General features: G+C 39.6%; 1 protein-coding gene across 3 annotated transcripts in view; it reads right to left on the bottom strand.

The window, feature by feature from the left end:
• The window catches only part of LOC139945606 (ubiquitin carboxyl-terminal hydrolase 9X-like), a 39,019-nt gene that overhangs the window by 4,692 nt on the left and 15,139 nt on the right, over positions 1 to 19,188 (bottom strand). For 2 of the 3 annotated variants that reach the window (XM_071943016.1, XM_071943018.1), the window contains 34 exons: positions 18,834 to 18,945; positions 18,521 to 18,658; positions 17,994 to 18,114; positions 17,699 to 17,829; positions 17,390 to 17,452; positions 17,045 to 17,136; positions 16,323 to 16,572; positions 16,106 to 16,231; positions 15,422 to 15,694; positions 14,746 to 14,892; positions 13,994 to 14,140; positions 13,409 to 13,619; positions 12,951 to 13,072; positions 12,254 to 12,355; positions 11,758 to 11,942; positions 11,042 to 11,215; positions 10,471 to 10,612; positions 9,977 to 10,062; positions 9,682 to 9,773; positions 9,280 to 9,421; positions 8,727 to 8,802; positions 8,191 to 8,255; positions 7,466 to 7,575; positions 6,738 to 6,910; positions 6,238 to 6,329; positions 5,689 to 5,830; positions 4,907 to 4,988; positions 4,300 to 4,451; positions 3,674 to 3,847; positions 2,655 to 2,816; positions 2,068 to 2,236; positions 1,061 to 1,263; positions 654 to 800; positions 411 to 536 (listed from right to left, as the gene is read on the bottom strand). In XM_071943016.1, the coding sequence (XP_071799117.1) occupies positions 411 to 536; positions 654 to 800; positions 1,061 to 1,263; positions 2,068 to 2,236; positions 2,655 to 2,816; positions 3,674 to 3,847; positions 4,300 to 4,451; positions 4,907 to 4,988; positions 5,689 to 5,830; positions 6,238 to 6,329; positions 6,738 to 6,910; positions 7,466 to 7,575; positions 8,191 to 8,255; positions 8,727 to 8,802; positions 9,280 to 9,421; positions 9,682 to 9,773; positions 9,977 to 10,062; positions 10,471 to 10,612; positions 11,042 to 11,215; positions 11,758 to 11,942; positions 12,254 to 12,355; positions 12,951 to 13,072; positions 13,409 to 13,619; positions 13,994 to 14,140; positions 14,746 to 14,892; positions 15,422 to 15,694; positions 16,106 to 16,231; positions 16,323 to 16,572; positions 17,045 to 17,136; positions 17,390 to 17,452; positions 17,699 to 17,829; positions 17,994 to 18,114; positions 18,521 to 18,658; positions 18,834 to 18,945 (4,729 nt within the window). The remainder of the gene's footprint in view (positions 1 to 410; positions 537 to 653; positions 801 to 1,060; positions 1,264 to 2,067; positions 2,237 to 2,654; positions 2,817 to 3,673; positions 3,848 to 4,299; positions 4,452 to 4,906; positions 4,989 to 5,688; positions 5,831 to 6,237; positions 6,330 to 6,737; positions 6,911 to 7,465; positions 7,576 to 8,190; positions 8,256 to 8,726; positions 8,803 to 9,279; positions 9,422 to 9,681; positions 9,774 to 9,976; positions 10,063 to 10,470; positions 10,613 to 11,041; positions 11,216 to 11,757; positions 11,943 to 12,253; positions 12,356 to 12,950; positions 13,073 to 13,408; positions 13,620 to 13,993; positions 14,141 to 14,745; positions 14,893 to 15,421; positions 15,695 to 16,105; positions 16,232 to 16,322; positions 16,573 to 17,044; positions 17,137 to 17,389; positions 17,453 to 17,698; positions 17,830 to 17,993; positions 18,115 to 18,520; positions 18,659 to 18,833; positions 18,946 to 19,188) is intronic. The other variant, XM_071943017.1, reaches the window with a different exon arrangement.

The raw sequence follows: 19,188 nt of genomic DNA, 5'->3' as shown, positions 1-19,188 counted from the left end.
AAAGAAAACAATTAGATGTTACTTCAGAATGCTCCATATGAATCCATCCTGGAGGAAGTTGGTCAACAGAGGGGGCGATTTATCTTTTCTAACATAGTAAGCACCACACATAAGCTACAGAATAGACCCCTTTGGTTGTCCAGTGCTCCTGGTTTGATCAGCAGCATATTGCGCCACAGCACCTTAAAACAACTACATAGTGATCATGTAAAAGATTTTGTCTTATACTTGAAAACGTAGCTCCAAAATACCTTGCAGGAAATCACTGAATGTTGAAGTGCCCTTAGCATCACTTAGTGACGGATATGAGCGCCATACAAGAAGTCACTAATTGGTTTCTATTGTGGCCCCATCATATATTACCTAACAAAATAGAATCTCTTGGTAAGAAACAAAGAACTGATTGTTACCTGTGATGTGATTGTTTGGTTATTAGGCTGCTGTAGGTGGGGCAGATGTTGTTGGTAGTTGGTAACCGGAGGATCGTCTTGAGGTGACCCCTCCTGCTCATCCATGGCATCTAGATCTTCTGGTTCCTAAGGTTGAAAGGTCAACAATGGTCAAAGGTTATATGAGGTCAAGGCTAGAAGGACAGCAACATTGAATAAAATGAAGTCAAACATCTAGTCTTTCATTTTTTTAATTTAACTTACATCATCAGGGCAGAGCTCGCAAGCTTTAGCGAGTGTGATACGAGCGCTGTGCGATCGTTCCAAGAAGTAGCCATTGGATGTCTCATTGGACTGAGCCGGTGGTGACCAATTATTATACGTGTACTGAGCATTGGCCGAGTATGGTCTCTGTAAAATAAAAAAGCAAATTATATATTATCATTTTAACCAAGAGGTCAAAGAATGTACAGATTTAAATAGGATTTCATTGTTGTGTCCATTACAAACAAAATAATCAAACCATAGCGAGTAATTTTATGAGACATTTTGAAAAGCTTTCAGGGCATTTCTCAAAAGCAATAATTCTATTGAGCATGGATTTTAAAACAAGCCTTCTCCACTACCTTAAAAAATAAATTTTTAAAATACAATCTTCTCCAAATACTCACCCTTTCCAGTTCATCTCCAAGCCATTCTACCGACCAGTTCCATTTGCGTTTGAGATCACCGTGTGATGCCAGCAGCCTGCCCGCTGCTTCGCAGTTTGAGAAGAGGGAAACCATGCATTTGATGCACTGATAAGCGCGCTTCTGATAGTGGTTCTTGGAACGTTGCACTGTGTCGAATAATCCGTCCCGGTCGTCTGGTATACCTGAGTTGGGGGCAGGGATAAAACCACGTTAAAGAAAAATATTTCAATCCGAGACTAACATTCAATCGTCAGGATTTTAGCCTTTGAGAACGACTGCAAGTAGGATTTGAAACCTTTTCATGGTGGAAGCATAACTAAGAGAGGTTTGCAGTAACACCATGTGAAAATCTCTTTTGAGTAGTGTTGGTGTTTAAACCACAAACATGCACCAGATATCTTGACCACTTCCTGTTTTTTTCTTCTTTTTGTTGTGGTGTTTTGAAACTTCTGCGAGCAGTGTATTTTTTTCTTTTTGGAGAGTATTAAATCTTGTAGTTTTTCAAATTTTATGTGTAAAATTTTGTTCTATATGTACCAGTTTTACTTGTAATATGTTCTTTTTGGACTGCCTGACTACCAGTGTTGATTCAAGCTTTTAAATGTGCTTTTGGGTTGTTCTTGCAATTAATTTTAAAATAATGACATTCTTATATATATATATTTATATTTTTTTTAAACAGACCATTTTTTATTTGTAAATGTACTTTTTCGGCCTGCTTGGCCGCCAGTGCAGTTAATAAATAAACCATAATAATTAAAGTTTCTCTTGCTCCTTATGTCTAAGTGTCCCTGCCCACTTCCTTATTAGAGGCTGCCTCTTCCCCTCTTTTTTTTAACGAAAAAAATAAATAGCAAAATATCATTTTAACGATCTCAGATGATAACAATAAATTTAGAAAAATAGCCCAGCCGGTTGTATTTAGAAAAAAAGAAAGAAAAGAAAAACATTATAAATTTTTGTTTTACTTGGCATTATGTCTTCACCTTTGAGAGCGTTCAAGATGCGATGATTCTGCCATGAATCTTCCAGGAGGAGCATCTGTAGGAGTAGATCTAGGTAGGGTCTTAACTCATACGTATAGGAGTAAGCTACCTGCCATAGAAGCTCACCAAGTACCATCGAAGAGAACTTGGGATTCTCCCAGCTGCAGAACTATAAGAAAGAGCGGGAAGATGATGTCTCAGAACAGTATATTCAAGTGGTTCGCTTAAATAATAAATAATAACTAGTTCTTATATAGCACATTTTACAATAACGTATCAATGCGCTTTACATTAGTGCCCTGGTCATTGGGTCAATAACATTCCTTTTTAATATTTCTCAGCTCCTGGGGAGTATAAAGGCCGAGCTGCTGGGCGCTCTGAAGGCTCTTTCAATCATCATATCAACCTTTACCCTTGCAGGTACCCATTTATACCCCTTGGTGAAGAAAAGGACACAAGTGTCATGACCGAGCCATGAACCCACACTCTGATGAGTTAATCACCAGAACTTAAATTCAATGCTCTTAAACACTTGGCCATCACACTCTACTGACAGTGGAAACAATGTAAAGAAGTAAATAGCGTACCTTAAGAAGTTTGGTCGTCTCATCTGAGTTGTTACAATCTTCAATAAGTTTCTTGACATAACCACCTCTTAGGAACAGCTGATCTGCTACTTGTTGTTGAATCGGCATGATGGATTGGATACAGACGTTATCACCATGGGGGTTATCAACAGCGGCATTTCCCTGAAAAACAGAAAAAAGAAACAGAAACGCTCACTAAAATAGTCAAGATATCTGAATCTGAATCATATAGTCGGAACATAAACCAACTTTTTTGTTAAGAACACCATAAAGAAATTTCAGTTTAGATGTTGGAGGAACACTCCTATAGGGAAAACCCACGCAGTCAGGCAGGGACTGAAAAACCCAATCCAAATGCAAGGCTCCGATCAGGAAAATAAGAAACCGGGTCCACAGAGGTGTGAAAGGCAGGGACCGCTGAGCTATTCTGACTGCCAAGATGGACTTGAATATTTGTGTCTTATTCTACTGCACATCCCTACAAATCAAAACGAAGAAAGAAATGAGTGTTTCCTCACAGGAAACGCTCACTAAAATAGTCAAGATTTTGCTTCACAAGACAGAGATAATCCTCTTAAAACTTTGTGTCATAACAATAAGCTCGCATTTATAGAGCATCTTTTCCAGAGGCTGCAAAGAGCTTGGATGTGATCAAAAAATCTAAACCAGAGCTGGCCCAAAATAAAAATCACTGTCGGCGAAACAAGTGTGTCTTCAGCAGATTCTTGAATGATTCAAGTGAGTTTGAAACAAGTGTGTCTTCAGCAGATTCTTGAATGATTCAAGTGAGTTTGCTTTTCTGCAGCTATCTTGAGGTGAGTTCCACATGGCTGGGCCCACATTGGAGAAGGCTTGGTCTCCTGCTTTAGTGTTTGTCCGTTGCTCGACGAGAAGGTTGTGTTAGGAAGAATGTAGGATGCGAGTTGGTTGATGTTGAGAGATTGTACAATATTTAAGTAAAGTTAAGAAAACTGGGGGGGGGGGGGGGAGGCAGGGGTTGTGTTAGATTCCAAACTTACCGCCACTGATGACTGAGTTAGTGAGCTGACATCACAACATCTGACTAGTTGAGACACGACGGAGTAGAGTTTGCCAAGTTCTGCATACTGGTACTTGATAGCTGGTCCAGGTCCTTCATCCAAAGCTACTAGCATGAAGGTTGATGGTACGTTCAGCTTCAGTAGTTGTGTTCTCTGCAAGGAGGAGGTAAGAAAACGTGAGCGTGTAAGTATAGTCTTTAACTATAAAATCGTTGCGGTACCTGCTGCTAAAATATAGGATTCAAACTGCCTCTAGCTACCGGGCAATCTCGGTGGTTTAGTTGGTAAGATACTGCTCTAGAATTGCAAAGGTCGTGGGTTCGAATCCCACCCGAGCAATATGCCTGTGATTTGTTTTCACAGAACTCGGGAAAGTCCGGCGCTCTTAACCACTTGGCCATGACACGCCACATCATAAACAAATAATTACAACAAAATTGGGTGGTAGAAAGTCTCACAGTTAACATCCTCGTGAAAGATTTAATTACGAAATTTGTATTCCCTATTTTGTGCGTGTGAAGGCTTTACTTGGGCATGTCAATCAAGTAAATTTGATCTATTAGACACCTAGGTGCAGAGAAGCAATACATGGTTAAGAATCTCACCTCTGGTACACCAAGGTTAGCATACATCTGAAAGAGATGGAAGTACTGTGTCAAGTGTCTTCCATGGTCAGAGACCTCCTTTTTAAGAAGAGACAAGACAGCATGGAGTAGATAGTCACTCAGGGTACCAGCTGTCTCTGAACTTTGACCCACTGTGGAAGAGGAAAAAGAAGAACAATCAAAACAAATTTTTCATCAAGACATCTTGTTCAAATTATTAAAAATATCACACCATCTGTTCTGTTCATGACTGACTATTTCTACAGTGAACTATTTTAAGCAATATCTTCTGCTTTTAAAGAAGCTCTACCAATCATTTTTTTTTTATAAACTACGCTTCACTGTGATAAGGAAGCATCTCAAATGTCAGGTACGTTTCAAGAGCAAAAGAACATTCCCATGGGCACACACCTGCTATCCATTGACACACTAGAATGTTCCGCTAGACCAGATCATTGGGCCGAAGTACAGGAGCAATCCTACATGACTCTCTCTATTTCAAATAGATATCTAAAGGTCTGGTTATAAGGTCCAAGTGTTTTCATCTGAATGACAACGGAGATCAGTGAAAAAAACCTGACGAAGCCTGTAGGATTGAACAACTTACCATGTCCCTGTGGACTAAAAGGACCATCTGGCTGCGAGAAGTGAGCTAAGATTACGATGACTTTAGCAAACGCATTCCGAACCTGAAGAAATAGATAAAAATAATTTGAGAAAATTCAAGAGAATTTGTTTTTGTAATTTTTTTTAACTATATTTTTATGCAAGTCGCCAAACACACAAGGCCTGAAGGCAACTTCAAGGTGTTGGCTACAATTATTTTTTTCCGGAGGCCATTGCCACCTACTCCTAGGGCTGAAACAGGGCTACCCCTTTTACAGTCCATACGGATGTAGGCTTGGGTATCATCAGTCCGAAGGCTGGCCAATAGAGCAGAAAGCACTACCTCCCCAATTTTACCTTGCAAGTGTCACGACCGGGGTTCGACCAACACTCTGCTGATCAAACACTAGAGCTTGAATCCGGTGCTCTTAACCACTCGGCCATGACTTGAAGAGAGTTGGTTATATAATGGGTGGTCAGGTTGGCATAGTGGTAATTATCCCCGGTTAGAATCACGCTTGGGACACTACGTGGATTGGGTTTTCAGTCCCTGCCTGACTGCATGGGTTTTTCTTCTGGCGTTTTCTTCTCACATCTAAAACTTCCTTCCTCATCTTCACTCCAGTGTGTTCTTTGCTAGTACATGTATAGTGATGAAGTTCACATTTCTGAGAGTCCTTGGCTTCACGACCAGAGCAAATGAAATGAAATGAAATGAAAAATGACCTTGGCAAAAAGGCCTGAAAACTATTTGCAAATGAGAAGAAAACGATTTGTAATTACCTCTGAGCTGGGACATTCCAGAAGGTACTCTGAGAACCTTGACGGATGTGCAAAGAGAACATGTTGGGCAAACCACCGACGGACATTCCTGCTGCTCCGTAATAGAACATAGAGGGCGTCATACCACTCGGTGGCTGGTCCCCTGAAACATGAAACCAACCAGATGTACTAAGTTATTATATATATGACACTGGTTCCCTCACCTAGAAATAACAACTTGAGAAACTCTTCCAAACTCTGTTCAGTTAAATGCAGGACAAACCGACAAAGAAACATCTGCATTTCCTCCCTAGTTTATTTGCTCAATCAATGAATTTACATTTTCGACTTGTATTTTTAATCTTAAGGTTTCACTTCATAATTGCTTAAAAGAAACAATTTCTGTCACGAAAATGAAGTTTGAATCAGATCTTGGTGATTTGATTGGTTGCCATCTCAACCCCTTACAATAAACAGAATCACAATGGTAACTCCAACCCTATGATACTTTGGCTAGGGATTTATAAAACCTGCAAAGAAAGGTCCATGGTTTAGTAAGTTGTTTCTTACCGTAGTGTTTTCTTAGTATGAAAGCCAACACTGAAGAGGAATCTGGATGCTAGTTGAATACTAATCATGGCAAGCTCTTCGGCATCAGGACCCTGACAAAACAAATCAAATCAAATAGTAACACAGAGCTTGAATTTTGGGGAAACAATCCACAAGAATGCAGGGGTTGTACCTCAAAACTTGTACTGGACCAGAGAATCTGTTACAAGACAGGGCTCAAATGAGAAAATAAGTTTAGCCGTTTTTGGAACAAGCTTCGAGAGAACATTTATCTCATTTGTCTTAAGGGCGCAATACTTCAATACTCAACCGAAATGAAAGATTGTATTTATTAGTTTAAAATGTCTCTGGCCTAGGGCTTTTGAGCCCTGTAATTTACTAAACAAATCATGCGGTCATCTGCAAGAGTTGTACAAGTTTACAAACACAGACTCAAGTGACAAAGAAGGAAAACAAAACTCGATAAAAACTTTTGAGAAATCATTGCAATCATTGCGTACCAACTGGTCCTGTCCTTGAGGGATGTTAAACAGCACAGCGTTACACGTCACCAATTTCCGGATAAACTGGAAGTATTCTATGCTGTACTGCATACGACTGTGCATGAATTGGATATTCTGACGTCGGACACGGCGTTGGATCGATGCTGGCATCTTCATCAGGTTCTTTGGGGCTAGAAAAAAATGAAATAACTTTCATTAAAGGTCAGTTTATTTTCGAGGTAATGTGAAGGTATTGATAATATTATCAGCAATTTAAACAGTGTAATGTTTGCGTCTTTTGTGCATCCAATGGGTCAGATGCACATAAAGGAGGTTGCTCATTGGCCAATCCTGTGCGATGCGCGTACAAATCTGTACGTTTCCATGGTTTCATCATCGGTTTACCTCTAAGATAGCGGCTTGTTTAACTTCATTGCATCAGGCCTATTCACTCCTTTACAAGCTAAATACTCTGTGACATTTGTTGATCAAAACTGGTCCCAATTTCATGGCTCTGCTACAGTATTTCACAGGTTATTTCACAGGGAATTTTACTTGTGCGTGTGCATAATCCACATTACTAGGCATTCTACGCTTACACAGCTAGCGCAGAAATTCGCTACTTGCAATGGACGGTGATCGTAAGCCCGGAATTCGGCAGTAAGCAAAGCCATGAAATTGAGCCTGGTTCCCCTCAGATTATCAACCCTCATGCAATATCATAGACAGAAAATGAGATTACTTACTGATGGTGAGATTTTCCAGTGCTTTATCGAGATCTTTCTTAGGCGGGTCCATCCGCTCGTAGAAGAGGATGTACGCATTCCACCAACGTTTCTGCCTCCTGTAGGACATCCTAAATGATGAATCAAATACACAGAAATGTGCTGCACCATAATCAATCCCACGACAACACCCAGGGGTCAAAGGACAGGTCAGACTCAACGTTTATGCGTTTGACGAGTTAGTGTTTATACCAGCCTTTTCACATCTATTTGGAACAGCCTTCCACTCAAACAAGCTGATACTTGTTCTCAATTTAGAACACATGTCAAAACCCATCTATTTTTTTTCTCAATTTAGAACACATGTCAAAACCCATCTATTTCGGAAATCATAGCTTTCAACTTTTGATCGTCTTTGTGTATAGCAAAGTTCTTGTTTTGGTGCCAGAAGTGTCATCGTAATTTAATTATTATAATTTATACATTTTTCATGAACCAAGTAGAATAGAGTCCAACCCACCCTCAATTGAGTCCTGCCTGACACAGCCTAGAAAGCGCAGGCTTTTGAAGACAGGCTGAGTATACTGATCGAAACGTTGTGACCATGCCAACAAGTAACAGTTTCATAAAGATGTTTAGCAGAAAATGCTGCTGCTCAGCAAAGTCAGTTTCTGGTAAGCAGGATTTGTCTGTGCTTAACAAGATTTTGTGCTTACAGAAACACCCCATTCTTAAATAAGACGTACCTTTTGAGCATGTGATCAAACACCTCTCCCATGTATTCTCCTCCAAAGCACTGGTTCTTCATTTCCTAAAAAAGAAGTGGACAGATTAAGATTCTGATCACAAGCGAACCTTGATGCCACCTCTGGTCATTCACTTCTATGGACACTGGTTCGAATCCACTCTTGCAGTAGAACCTACGTAGAGTGAGTTTTCAGTTTCTACCCAATTAAGTTGAAGTTTTATAGTTATGTTTTATACTATCAACAGCTCTTTGTTGCTTGTTACTCCTGAAGAAATCTCTCAACCACATATTTAAAAATGGATAGTCAACAGCTTGGGTGGATTTCTCAAGATTTAAGAATAGTCTTATCAAGAGTTAGGAAGAGTTACTCGTCCTAACTAAGGACTAGCCATCTGTTTTGTATATCTCCTAGAACTAGTCCTAAGTTAGGAATAGTCCTAACTCTCTGTGAAATCAGTTTCAGGAGAAAGCAATGTCTCAAATCCACATTTGTGATGAAGTTCAGAAGGAAAGAGGAAACTGTTTATTAAATACCTCATCATCATCCATGCGGCATTCCGTCACTTCACCGTCGTCAAACTTGTACCATTTTCCATTTAAATCACCATTTCTGTCAATAAGTAAAGAAAAGAATGAACATAGTAAGTTGCACAAAGTTATGTGGTTTCAGATGCCTAAATAAGCTTCAGGCCTGAAGTATTTTAATGTTGAGTGAGAATTTACCTCTTTCTCAAAATCTATGTTACTTCAGAGGGAGCCGTTTCTCACAATGTTTTATACTATCAAAAAAAAAAAAAAAAAAAAAAAAAAAAAATTTAACATGAAAATAACTCAGGAGAGCTGTAGGCAGGAATTAATATTCCTCTTAAAACAGTCCAGATTCTAGGATGGGGGGAAACAAGCACCAGGCAAGGAGTTCCAAAGAGATGGAGTATGTGGAATAAAGCTATTGGAATGACTCTTGGTTCTACATCTCAACAAATCAAGAGTCCATTACTCATTACCAAGTAAGTTGTTATGCTAACAATTATTTTGAGAAATTACCAATAGTGTCCATTGCTTTTAATGGTTGCTTTAGTGATCTTACCTTTGCAGTATGTAGGAGTAATAATGACCACCACTGGCCTGGCCGCTGTGGACCACTACGCCTACTAGACGATACCTCGTGCTGTGTGGAGTTTCTTCTTCATTCTCGTCACTGCTCTCTCTTTCATCATGGATTACTTCACCTGCAAAACCACACGCATAATAATAATCATAATAATCATAATAATAAATGTGAGGGTAGATCTGTTGCAGAAGGCGGCGCTTTTTGGAACAGCGAGGATCCTGAGAAAGACCCTTGAAATCTAAGGCTATAGGACGTAACTCGACTCGAGTACCGGTGTGGCAGGAAAATTTTTCCCCCACAAATGACGAACCGTGTACAAATTACTTCTGATAGTTTGTCGAGACCAGTACAAAAAGCTCAAGTGCAAGGCCTGCTTACCTTCTATTTTAGCGAGTCCAGCTACTGTGTACGGATCCATATCAAACTCCCGAGGGAACTCAAAGTAGTCGTTGAATTTTATTGCACATTCTCTGAAAGGAAATTTGACAAAATCACAAAAATTAATACGTTGCCAAAAAAGGGCTGACCTACATGTACGTATTGTGTAGGCTTTTACAGAACTTCTTCAGGCTGTTGAATCACAAAAAAACAAAAAACAAAATCCTGGAAAGCATTCTAAAGAAGGAAGAATACCATGCCTGCTTTTGCAGAGAAATATAAAATCTGTAAATACCTTTCCCAGTCGTAGTCAAATCTCTTGAGCTGGATAGCGAGGACACTCGGTAACTTCTTAATACACAACCTCTTTACTGTATCCACCTGAAGAAAACAAACACAAATTGTAAAACTCATACCATAACGAAGTATAACAATGGTTTGATTGAGAAAGTATTCAACATAAACTGACAAGTATTTCAAGAAAATCTTATAAAGCTAACACTTTAAAGACTTCTTATTGCTTCCCAGAATACAGCTAAATTTAAAGACATAAAAAAAAAAAAAAAAAAAAAAAAAAAAAAAAAAAAAAAAAAAAAAAAAAAGTGCACATGCCTTACTAAAGAATTTTCCTCCCAGAACCAAATTTCACACAGTTGCTCATCAAAAGATAACTTACTAAGCAGAAGATAACTTACTGAGCAAAAGATAAAATGCTAAGGACAGCACACCAGCAATAGCCAGTGTGTTTCGGCAGCTCTATGCAAATTAGCCTCTTGACCTTAGACTGACCTTTTTGTTACACTTCTCGCAGTGGTAAGCGTTAGCGCCCTCTAGCAGATCCCCTTTGACGTATTGTTCCAGGGAATCTATAAGATTCTGATGATTACGAATATCTACATTCAGAGTCGTGAAGGATTCCTCTCTCGAGTACCTGAATAAAAAAATAAATATTCAAACTTTGAATTACCTGATATCCGTTGCTAAAGACCCAAACTTCCAGGGCCCAATTTAACAAAGCCTGTAAGCACAACAACTTGCTAAGCACAGAGAAGAATTGCTTAACAGAAACAGGTTACCAGACAAAACTACATTAAGTTTGCATTGTTGTGACTGGTGCCCCTCTCAATTTTTGCTTACCAAAGAACTTAGCTAAAGACCTTAGCAAAATAATTTTCTGCTAAACGGCTTTATGAAGTTTGGCTGATCTTCATGGCCTACTTACTAAAGCAAAGAATCAGCGCTTACAAAAAAAAGTTATATTGAGACATCAGTACTAAATTCAGGAAATACAGTCATTATTACAAAGCATTTGAGATTACTTACGATTGCTAAAATCAAAACAATTTTACTGACTATTTACCTGTGAGGACAGTCTTTACAGATTTTCTGATCAGCGAAGGAGCCACCGAGGACTCTAGCGAAGACGGCGTTGGCACCGAAGGCCTTCAAAGCATCGTCTAGGCTGTCTACTAGACTATTGAAGAACTCTAAGGCATCATGCTGCTCTCGTAGATTCACAGGCTCGCCCCATAACCTTCAGGACAGAAAGAAAAGGAAGATAAATCAATGGTAAGTCTAGACAACATGCTAAGAGTGTCAGGGCCTTGTCACACGAGGCAACTTTTCCAGGCAACCTGGAGGCAACCAACTGCAGTGCATGCTACATGAATATTTTAGTAAACACAGGAGTCACTCTTTGAACAATGTCCTACGATTCCCAACAAAATAAAGTCCACATTGAAATGTGAATTGACATCTTCTTTAAGATTGCCTGGAACTTGTTTTCTGTAAATTGCCTCATGTGACATGGCCCTAAGATTTTGATTCAAGATAGGTATTGATTAGGTCTAGAAAAGTAGGGAGCAACCATTAAACTGTAGCACAGGTATTAGTCATAATAATAATCATCAGATTTGTATAGCGCTGATATCTAGGGAATTCGCATTTGAGAAAGACTCTGCTAGGGTCGAAATGTCAGGCCATTAACTACTTTATATAATAAACAACTTGAAATTTTCTCAACTCCAAGTCAGTAATATCTATGAGATAAGATGGAAGGAGAGGACGTTCTCTTACTTGAAATGCTTCCAGAATCCTCTCGGGATGTAGTACTGGAGCTTACTCTCAGCTAGATGTCCAAAGATGGCTTGTACTTGCTTCAAGACACACAGGTTGTATTCCTTCCGTTCTTCTTGTTTGGAGAGAATTGATTGTCCTTCTGGACTACCACTATGCTCAGCATCGCCAACGTCGATGTTAGTCTGTCAATAAATAAGGTTTGATAAATGATTATAAAGGACATATGTAGGTCATTAAATCACGGAAACATCACCAGAGCCCAATTTCATAGAGCTGCTTAAGCACGAAAAGCAGCTAAGCACAAAAAACAATTTCGCTTACCAGAATAAACTTACCAGGCAAAATACAACTCCACATGTACTTAACAAAATAATTTGTAAATTTGTAATAATTCAACAGCTTTCAGTATAGCAGGATTTTGAATAAAAAAGATGGCATTTGTTTCTAATATGTGAATAATTTGCTGTTCAATTTCCAGTGGGTGTAATCTCACCTCTGTGTCTTGCTTTTCATCACCAGAGAAGTCGTCATCTACATCTGTGGCTGCTCCCTCTGTAGCTAGAACAACCATTCGGATATCTGGCACCATGTACAGCTGCAGTCATAGACAACATTCAAACAATCAGAACAAAAACAACAAGAATTTGTTTTCTCAAAAACTTGACGACTAACGAAGCTGAAACTTCTACAGGTAGTTTATATGACATACATCTTTATTCCCAGTGAGTAGGAATTCATGTCATGGGCAAAAACCTGATCTTCAAAAGGGATCAAAACCCTTCAATCTATCCAACCCTCCTCACTAATCTATCCAACCCTCCTCACTAATCTATCCAACCCTCCTCACTAATCTATCCAACCCTCCTCACTAATCTATCCAACCCTCCTCACTAATCTATCCAACCCTCCTCACTAATCTATCCAACCCTCCTCACTAATCTATCCAACCCTCCTCACTAATCTATCCAACCCTCCTCACTAATCTTCTCTCCCACCCTCCTTTACTAATCCGGCCTACATCAACTCCCTTTACCTGTTGCAGGTCAGAGTTCATATAACAAAATGCCCCAGCATTCTTCAATCCAGTCCTACATCCTTAATCTAGTCCACCCTCCTTACTAATGTAGCCAAGCCCCTCCTTAACCCAACCCAACCTCCTAACTAATCTATCCTACAATCACCCCCTTTACCTGTTGCAAGACAGAGTTCATATAACAAGTTGCCCCAGCATTCTTCAATCCGACGTAGCCGTTGTTTGGTCTTGGACCAACAGGGGGTAGGTACTCCCACTCTGACAGGGGCACCTCTGTACCTACATCAAGAGAGATAAGACACAAAGTTAGGAAATATTCTGCTAGTGAAAACTTACTTGGCTGTATACTCCCCAGGGAGCTGAGAATAAATGAATGGCCCAGTGACCAGGAGCAACAATGATGGAGCGCCATGAGCATCACTGAGTGATGGATTCAAGCGCTTTATAAGAAGCCACTATAAGAGAGGCTTGCAGTAACACCATGAGTACATTTTCAATCAGGGTTGGTTCTGAGAAGAACCTGTGATTAACGACTCAATGTTTTGATCAGTATGCTCTGATGGTCTTCAGGAGAACATGTTATTGTTATTAAAATTCCTGTTTTTTTGTTCCTACCTGAGTAGTACATATCCGTAAGTGTCTCTGCGACCATCTTAAGGTTGGGTACACAATTGTTACATAGCGCCACCAAGAGGTCAAAAGCTGCGTTTGTGGTGGGCGGAGTGTAGCAGATTGGTCTGATGGGGTCCAGGGGAGTCTCGGCACCATTCTTACGAGTCTGGACGACTATCTTTGAAGCTGGGAATAAGAAGTCTTCCATCAGCTCCTGGGAGGGAAGAAAGTAGAAAGGAAACACAATTGTTATGGGCTGGGTTGGAGAACAAAAAAATTATTTACAAATGCAGTATCCTGAATGCCTTCAAAGAAGAGTTGGAACGTCATTAACCATTTTTTGCGTTAATACCATAGGTCCAGTTAGCTTGTCATTTCACTGGTCCGCCAAATTTTTCACTGGTCAATATTTTTAATGAAATAGGGATGCTTTTCAACACTGAACTAGCCAGCCGGACCACTTGGAGTGAACTCTGACTGGTCCGCGGGTGTTATAACTGGCCTCTGGCCTGCAAACCACTGTTACGGGAGAATGCTGATCAACTTGAGATTTAGTCTAAGCTCGTAACTTCAAAATAACCGTCTCACCTTGATAAGTTGACATCCATCTTTCTTTGAGCCACGTTGAAATTTCTTCTCTGACGGCATGAAGGCAAGAAGTTCCTTAGAGATACCTAGATGACCTTCTAGAAGACCTTCCTCGCAGTAATTCTCACCGGTACTCAAGACAACATCCTGGATGGGAATCGGAATTATACGATATACTCATTAGGTGATATTAAAAACTAATTGTGAATACACTGTGTGCAAGCTTCACACATATCTCGCTCAGGTCAGCGTGCCTTTGCCAATGCTGCACCTGCCATTTGGAACAAGGTCCCTGCCACACTCTGTCAAACAATACTTTTGGAATATATGGAAAGGTTTGCGTCTTCTGAAGACGATCAGAGCATGAAATGTGAGAAAGTGAGAAATGAAGTCCCATTTGTTTCGCTAATTTTTCTCTTCACTTGTTCGGAACTTTTGTGCCATCCTTGGTTTTTAAATTTTTAATGCGCCTTGATTGGTTTTTCAAGGATGTGCGCATTATAAGTCCATATTATTATTATGACCAAGTCGCCTGGGGCACCTAACTCAAGTTCTGGTGATTAAGTCATCGGAGTATGGGTTCGAACCACAATCTTGACACGCGTGACCTTCAGCGAGATGGTTTACTTCAATTGCTTCTCTCACACCCAGTGGTACTCCGTCATCACTTTTAATCTGCTGCTCCTTGTTAGACATTGACTAAAAAGGTTTATCCATGAATGAATCTATAGACTAATCCAGATTAATCTTACCCTTATCTTCTTAATCCAGTCAATCTCATTATTAAGGAGTATTTCAGCCTGAGACATGGCGGTGCTGGTAGCGAAGGCATAGTTGAGCAGACGACAGAGCAAAGAGAAATATTCTGAACAATGCTTGGAATGGTCCTTGGCTGTACTCTGTAATCAAAAATTAATGAAGAAATAAAATGTTATTTAATGCTCAGTAGCCCAGCTTGGCTAACCGATTTTTTAAGAAATGAAATAAGATTTTCAGCAAAATGTTGTTACCAGAAGCACTCATGCAAAAAAGTGGACTCTAAAACTATAGGGTGTCATTGCTGAGTGGTTTAGAGCATCAAATTCAAGTTCTGGTGGTTTAGTCATCGGAGTAGGGGTTTGAATCCCGATCATGACACTTGTGTTCTTGAGCAAGATACTTTACTATAATTGCTTCTCTTCACCCAGGGGTATAAATGGGTACCTGCAAGGGTAGAGGCTGATATTGTGTATGAAAATTTTGTTGGAGTGCCAGGGCAGCCTAGGGCTGTACACTCCCCAGGGAGCTGAGAAAGATCACAGGAATGTTATTGGCCCATAATGTATAACGCATTCATACACTTATCATAAAATGACTTAATAAGAACTAGTTATTATTGTTATCATTATTAACATCGATTAAATACTTATTATAAATAAAGATTCTTACCGGAAGAACAGTAAAGCTGAGCGTGATGAAGAAAAACAGCGGTTTATGTCCGTTGGAGCACTTGGTTGCCATCAAGAGAAACTGATCCATAGCAGATATCCTGATGGGTCGACTCTTAGACAGTAGAAGGAGGTCGATAATAAAACATTGCCACGGTTTATCCTTGTTGAGGGCTTCTAGAGCGGCTGGACACAAGGCTAGACAGACAGAGAGTACCTCTAGGGCTTCACGACATAATGCAACGTCTTCACTCTCTGGAATTCTCGCATTATCCTGGGTTTATGAGAAATTGAAGATATTTTAATATTATTAAATTTATTTAGTAAGAACAGGATCTATAAAAAAAATGTGAATTACTTTCACAATGTGTTTATTTGTTAAACACTTCTTTCTCATTTCCAAATTAAACCATTGAAATTCTGAACAGTTTTTTACAAAGTTAAAAATAATTACTTCACTTTCAACTGACCACTTATCTTCCACAAAAAATAGTTAATGGCCTGATGTTTTGATCCGAGCAAAGTCTTTCTTTAGCCTTTGAGAAAGACTCTGCTGGTCGAAGCGTCAGGCCATTTACTACTTTTGGTATTTATACCATAGAGGTCCTTTTGATTGGTAAGCAGTTTGCAACAAAATGATTCTATTTTCTCATACTAATCTTCTAGTAAGAAAGTCTCAACATACCTTTTCATAGCCTTTGTGAACCTCTTCATTGGAGCCATGTAATAGATGCAGACATCCACAACCGGCTGACCAGGCTATCTTCTGCACTGCTTTGACCACGCTTAGATCTGGCGTGTCTATCTTTGCCTAAAACAAACAAATAAAACAAATTTCAAGGTTATAGTTTAAGATTCACCACCAGCCGACAGTTAAACAAATATTGGTTCCTTTTACTCACCCCTTCAGCTGCATGTCTTCCTAGCCTAACAGCAACGTTCCTTAGCACACATTCAGCGTTAGGATTAGGTATATGCTGCAGTGCATGCTGCAACACCACTGCCTGGTTGTGAGTGCTTGCAGACACCTGAAGCTGTGGAGATTGGGATCCAGAGTCTGGCTGACAAGCCTCGGCAACGAAGGCGATCTTAGCGTAACCCACCGTGGTTAACATCAGCTTAGCAATCTTCAAGACAACTTGGAGGGACAGTCTGACGAGAGGAGAAGACAACAAAATATTGTTACTTTCTTCCACAAGAACTTGAAAGTCTTTTACATCCATCAGTTTCTTTCTCTGTTTAAACTTATTAATTTATAAACCATGTCTACTTGTATAGGGTTGTCAGGTTGGCATATAGTGGTGTCTTCCTCATCTTCCACGTCTGGGACCCAGGTTCGAATCACACTGGGGCACTACATGGATTGGGTGTTCAGTCCCTCGGGACTGCGTGGGCTTTCCCTGGAACAATTCTCTAGAGTTCTCTCACATCTAAAACTGAACATTCCTTCCATGTCTTCTCTCTATGGGGCTCTTGGCTAGTACAGTGATTAAGTTTGCTTTTCGGACAGTCCTTACCTTCACAACCGGAATAAATTAAATGACAAAAATTCTTCCAGGGCCTTACCCGGCAGGCAAGATACTATATATTTATCAAGTACAATTAAATGAAATATCATAAGTACCTTCTTGTGTCCGTGTCTGCGTTGGGAAGGAAGTTGTTCTTAGTGAGCATACTCATGACGCACATAACACCACCGCTCTTCAAGAAGTTATACTGCAAAGAAAGTATAACCAGTTACAAAATATCAATTTGTGATTAATGTAAGCATGGTCCTCACTTTGTTCCATCATCATAGTGGTACAAATGCAATCGTGGGTAATCTTTTATTATGAAACAGAGCATGGTATTTATAATATCGCAGACAAGCATTAATCACTTTTCATAACTAGAAAGATTGGTCTCTCTTGATAAATATAGTTCAGTAATATATCCTGCTTAAGTAGAAACTGAATCTTGATGTTCTTACCTGGAATTCAAAAGCAGACTCTCCATGTGGCATGTGAGCAGGCATCAATAAGGAATACACCACCTGATAAAAAAAAAGAAGTTTTGTTTAGTCAAAACGTCAGGCGACTAACTTTATTTTGCTTTTAAACCACAGGTCCCTTTGATAGGAAAGCAGTTTGCAACAGCTATATCTATTTTCTGAAAAGAAAAATCCCCATTGACACTTTATAGGTTTGTGGTTAATAAAGCTAATTCTAAAGGTTCAAAAAGTAATTTAATGGATCAAGAATAGTTCTTGTCAACACATAGTGCAGGGAATTAATCTTACCTCTAGATGGTAGAGTACTTGTGATTGCGAGGAGCCAAAGAACAGAGATTCTAAAGATGGAGATGAGGATTGTTCACCGAGTTTTGAATTGTGCTTACACACTTCATTCAACATATCCACAGTTGCTGTATCTGTAAATAAAACAATCAATATTCAATAATCAATAAATAGTCAACCATGATCAATGTTCAATCAATCAATATGAATTAAATTGATGTATAAAGATTAAAGAAAACATGAGGACCTTGTTGGTAGATAGTGCGCTATGTATGATTTTGATATTATTATTATTTACCAGATGGGATGATTTTGAGGAGAGCTCTTGCACCGTCTCTAAGTGGATTGATCTCCAATGAACATCCCATATCAGCAAGATGAAAGATGAAATCTGCGTACTTATGCTGGGTTGACATTAGCTGAAATATCACAAGAATTAATCAAAACTTTAGAATTATGTTGAATCACAAAGTGTTTTGGCAAATCTCTCTCAGCAAGACTCCGTCAAGGGTCACAACAAATTGCGACCTCCCTTGACCTCATCATTGAAGAGTTAATTAACCTCTTACATAACACGCATCACATTTCTGCACACATAAACTGTCCAGCATTTTGTCAAAATGTACAAATCCAACCCCGGAAACTGGGTTTTCCCTGGATTAATTCTCTGAGGTTTTTCTCCCACATCTTAAACTGAAACTTCCTTCCTTATCTTCTCTCTGTGGGGTTCTTGACTTGTACAGTGAGAAACCTTTCTGAGAGTCCTTGGCTTCACAACCAGAATAAATAAATGAAAATGAAGTTTATGTTCTTGAGGTGGCTTACCACTCCCGGTAGACTTTTCTCTGCTTCTACATTGGGTCCTTCAGAAGGATGATGCGGGGAACCAGTGGAGGAATCTGATGAGCTATCTGGTGATGAAGGCATGTTGGTACCCACGGGGCATAGCTTGGCTGTAATCAGCTGTGTAACAATGACAAAAGCAGAGTAACATTTAGTAGTTGTACCAAGTATTTTCTGTGATTGCTATCCTGCTATTTATTGCTTAGCAGAACCCTTCTGTAGCTCTATGAATCTGAGCCCAGGTTTGGAACCAACACACTTAAACAACTTGGCTGCCAGAACTGAATAAACTTACTGTTTTGTCTCTGAGAGGAATTTTTCCGACTAGCCTTCGATCTTCCGTTGGGTCTAGGAGCTCACCATTCACATAAAGATCAACTCGAGTTGTCGTCGTGTTAGCCTTGACTCTGCAAGATAAAATAAATCAAGGGCTAATAATAGTAGAAATAATAATCACAAAATGTATATGTGTGTGTTTCTAAGCGCTATTACCAGACTATTCAGATTGATAAAACCCTTTAAAAGTATCAAAAGTGTTGAATGAAGGTGGCGCTTAAATGTGGGTTGAACGCTTGTTCCAAAGTGTTGGAGCTATGACTGAGAAAGCACGATCACCAAAGCGTGTCATGGTGCGGGGTCCAGGGGAAAGC

The sequence above is a fragment of the Asterias amurensis genome, chromosome 12 (assembly GCF_032118995.1).
Source record: "Asterias amurensis chromosome 12, ASM3211899v1".
Lineage (NCBI taxonomy): Eukaryota > Metazoa > Echinodermata > Asteroidea > Forcipulatida > Asteriidae > Asterias > Asterias amurensis.
Note: the sequence above shows the minus strand (reverse complement) of the source record. Positions and strands in the feature narration are given on the sequence as shown.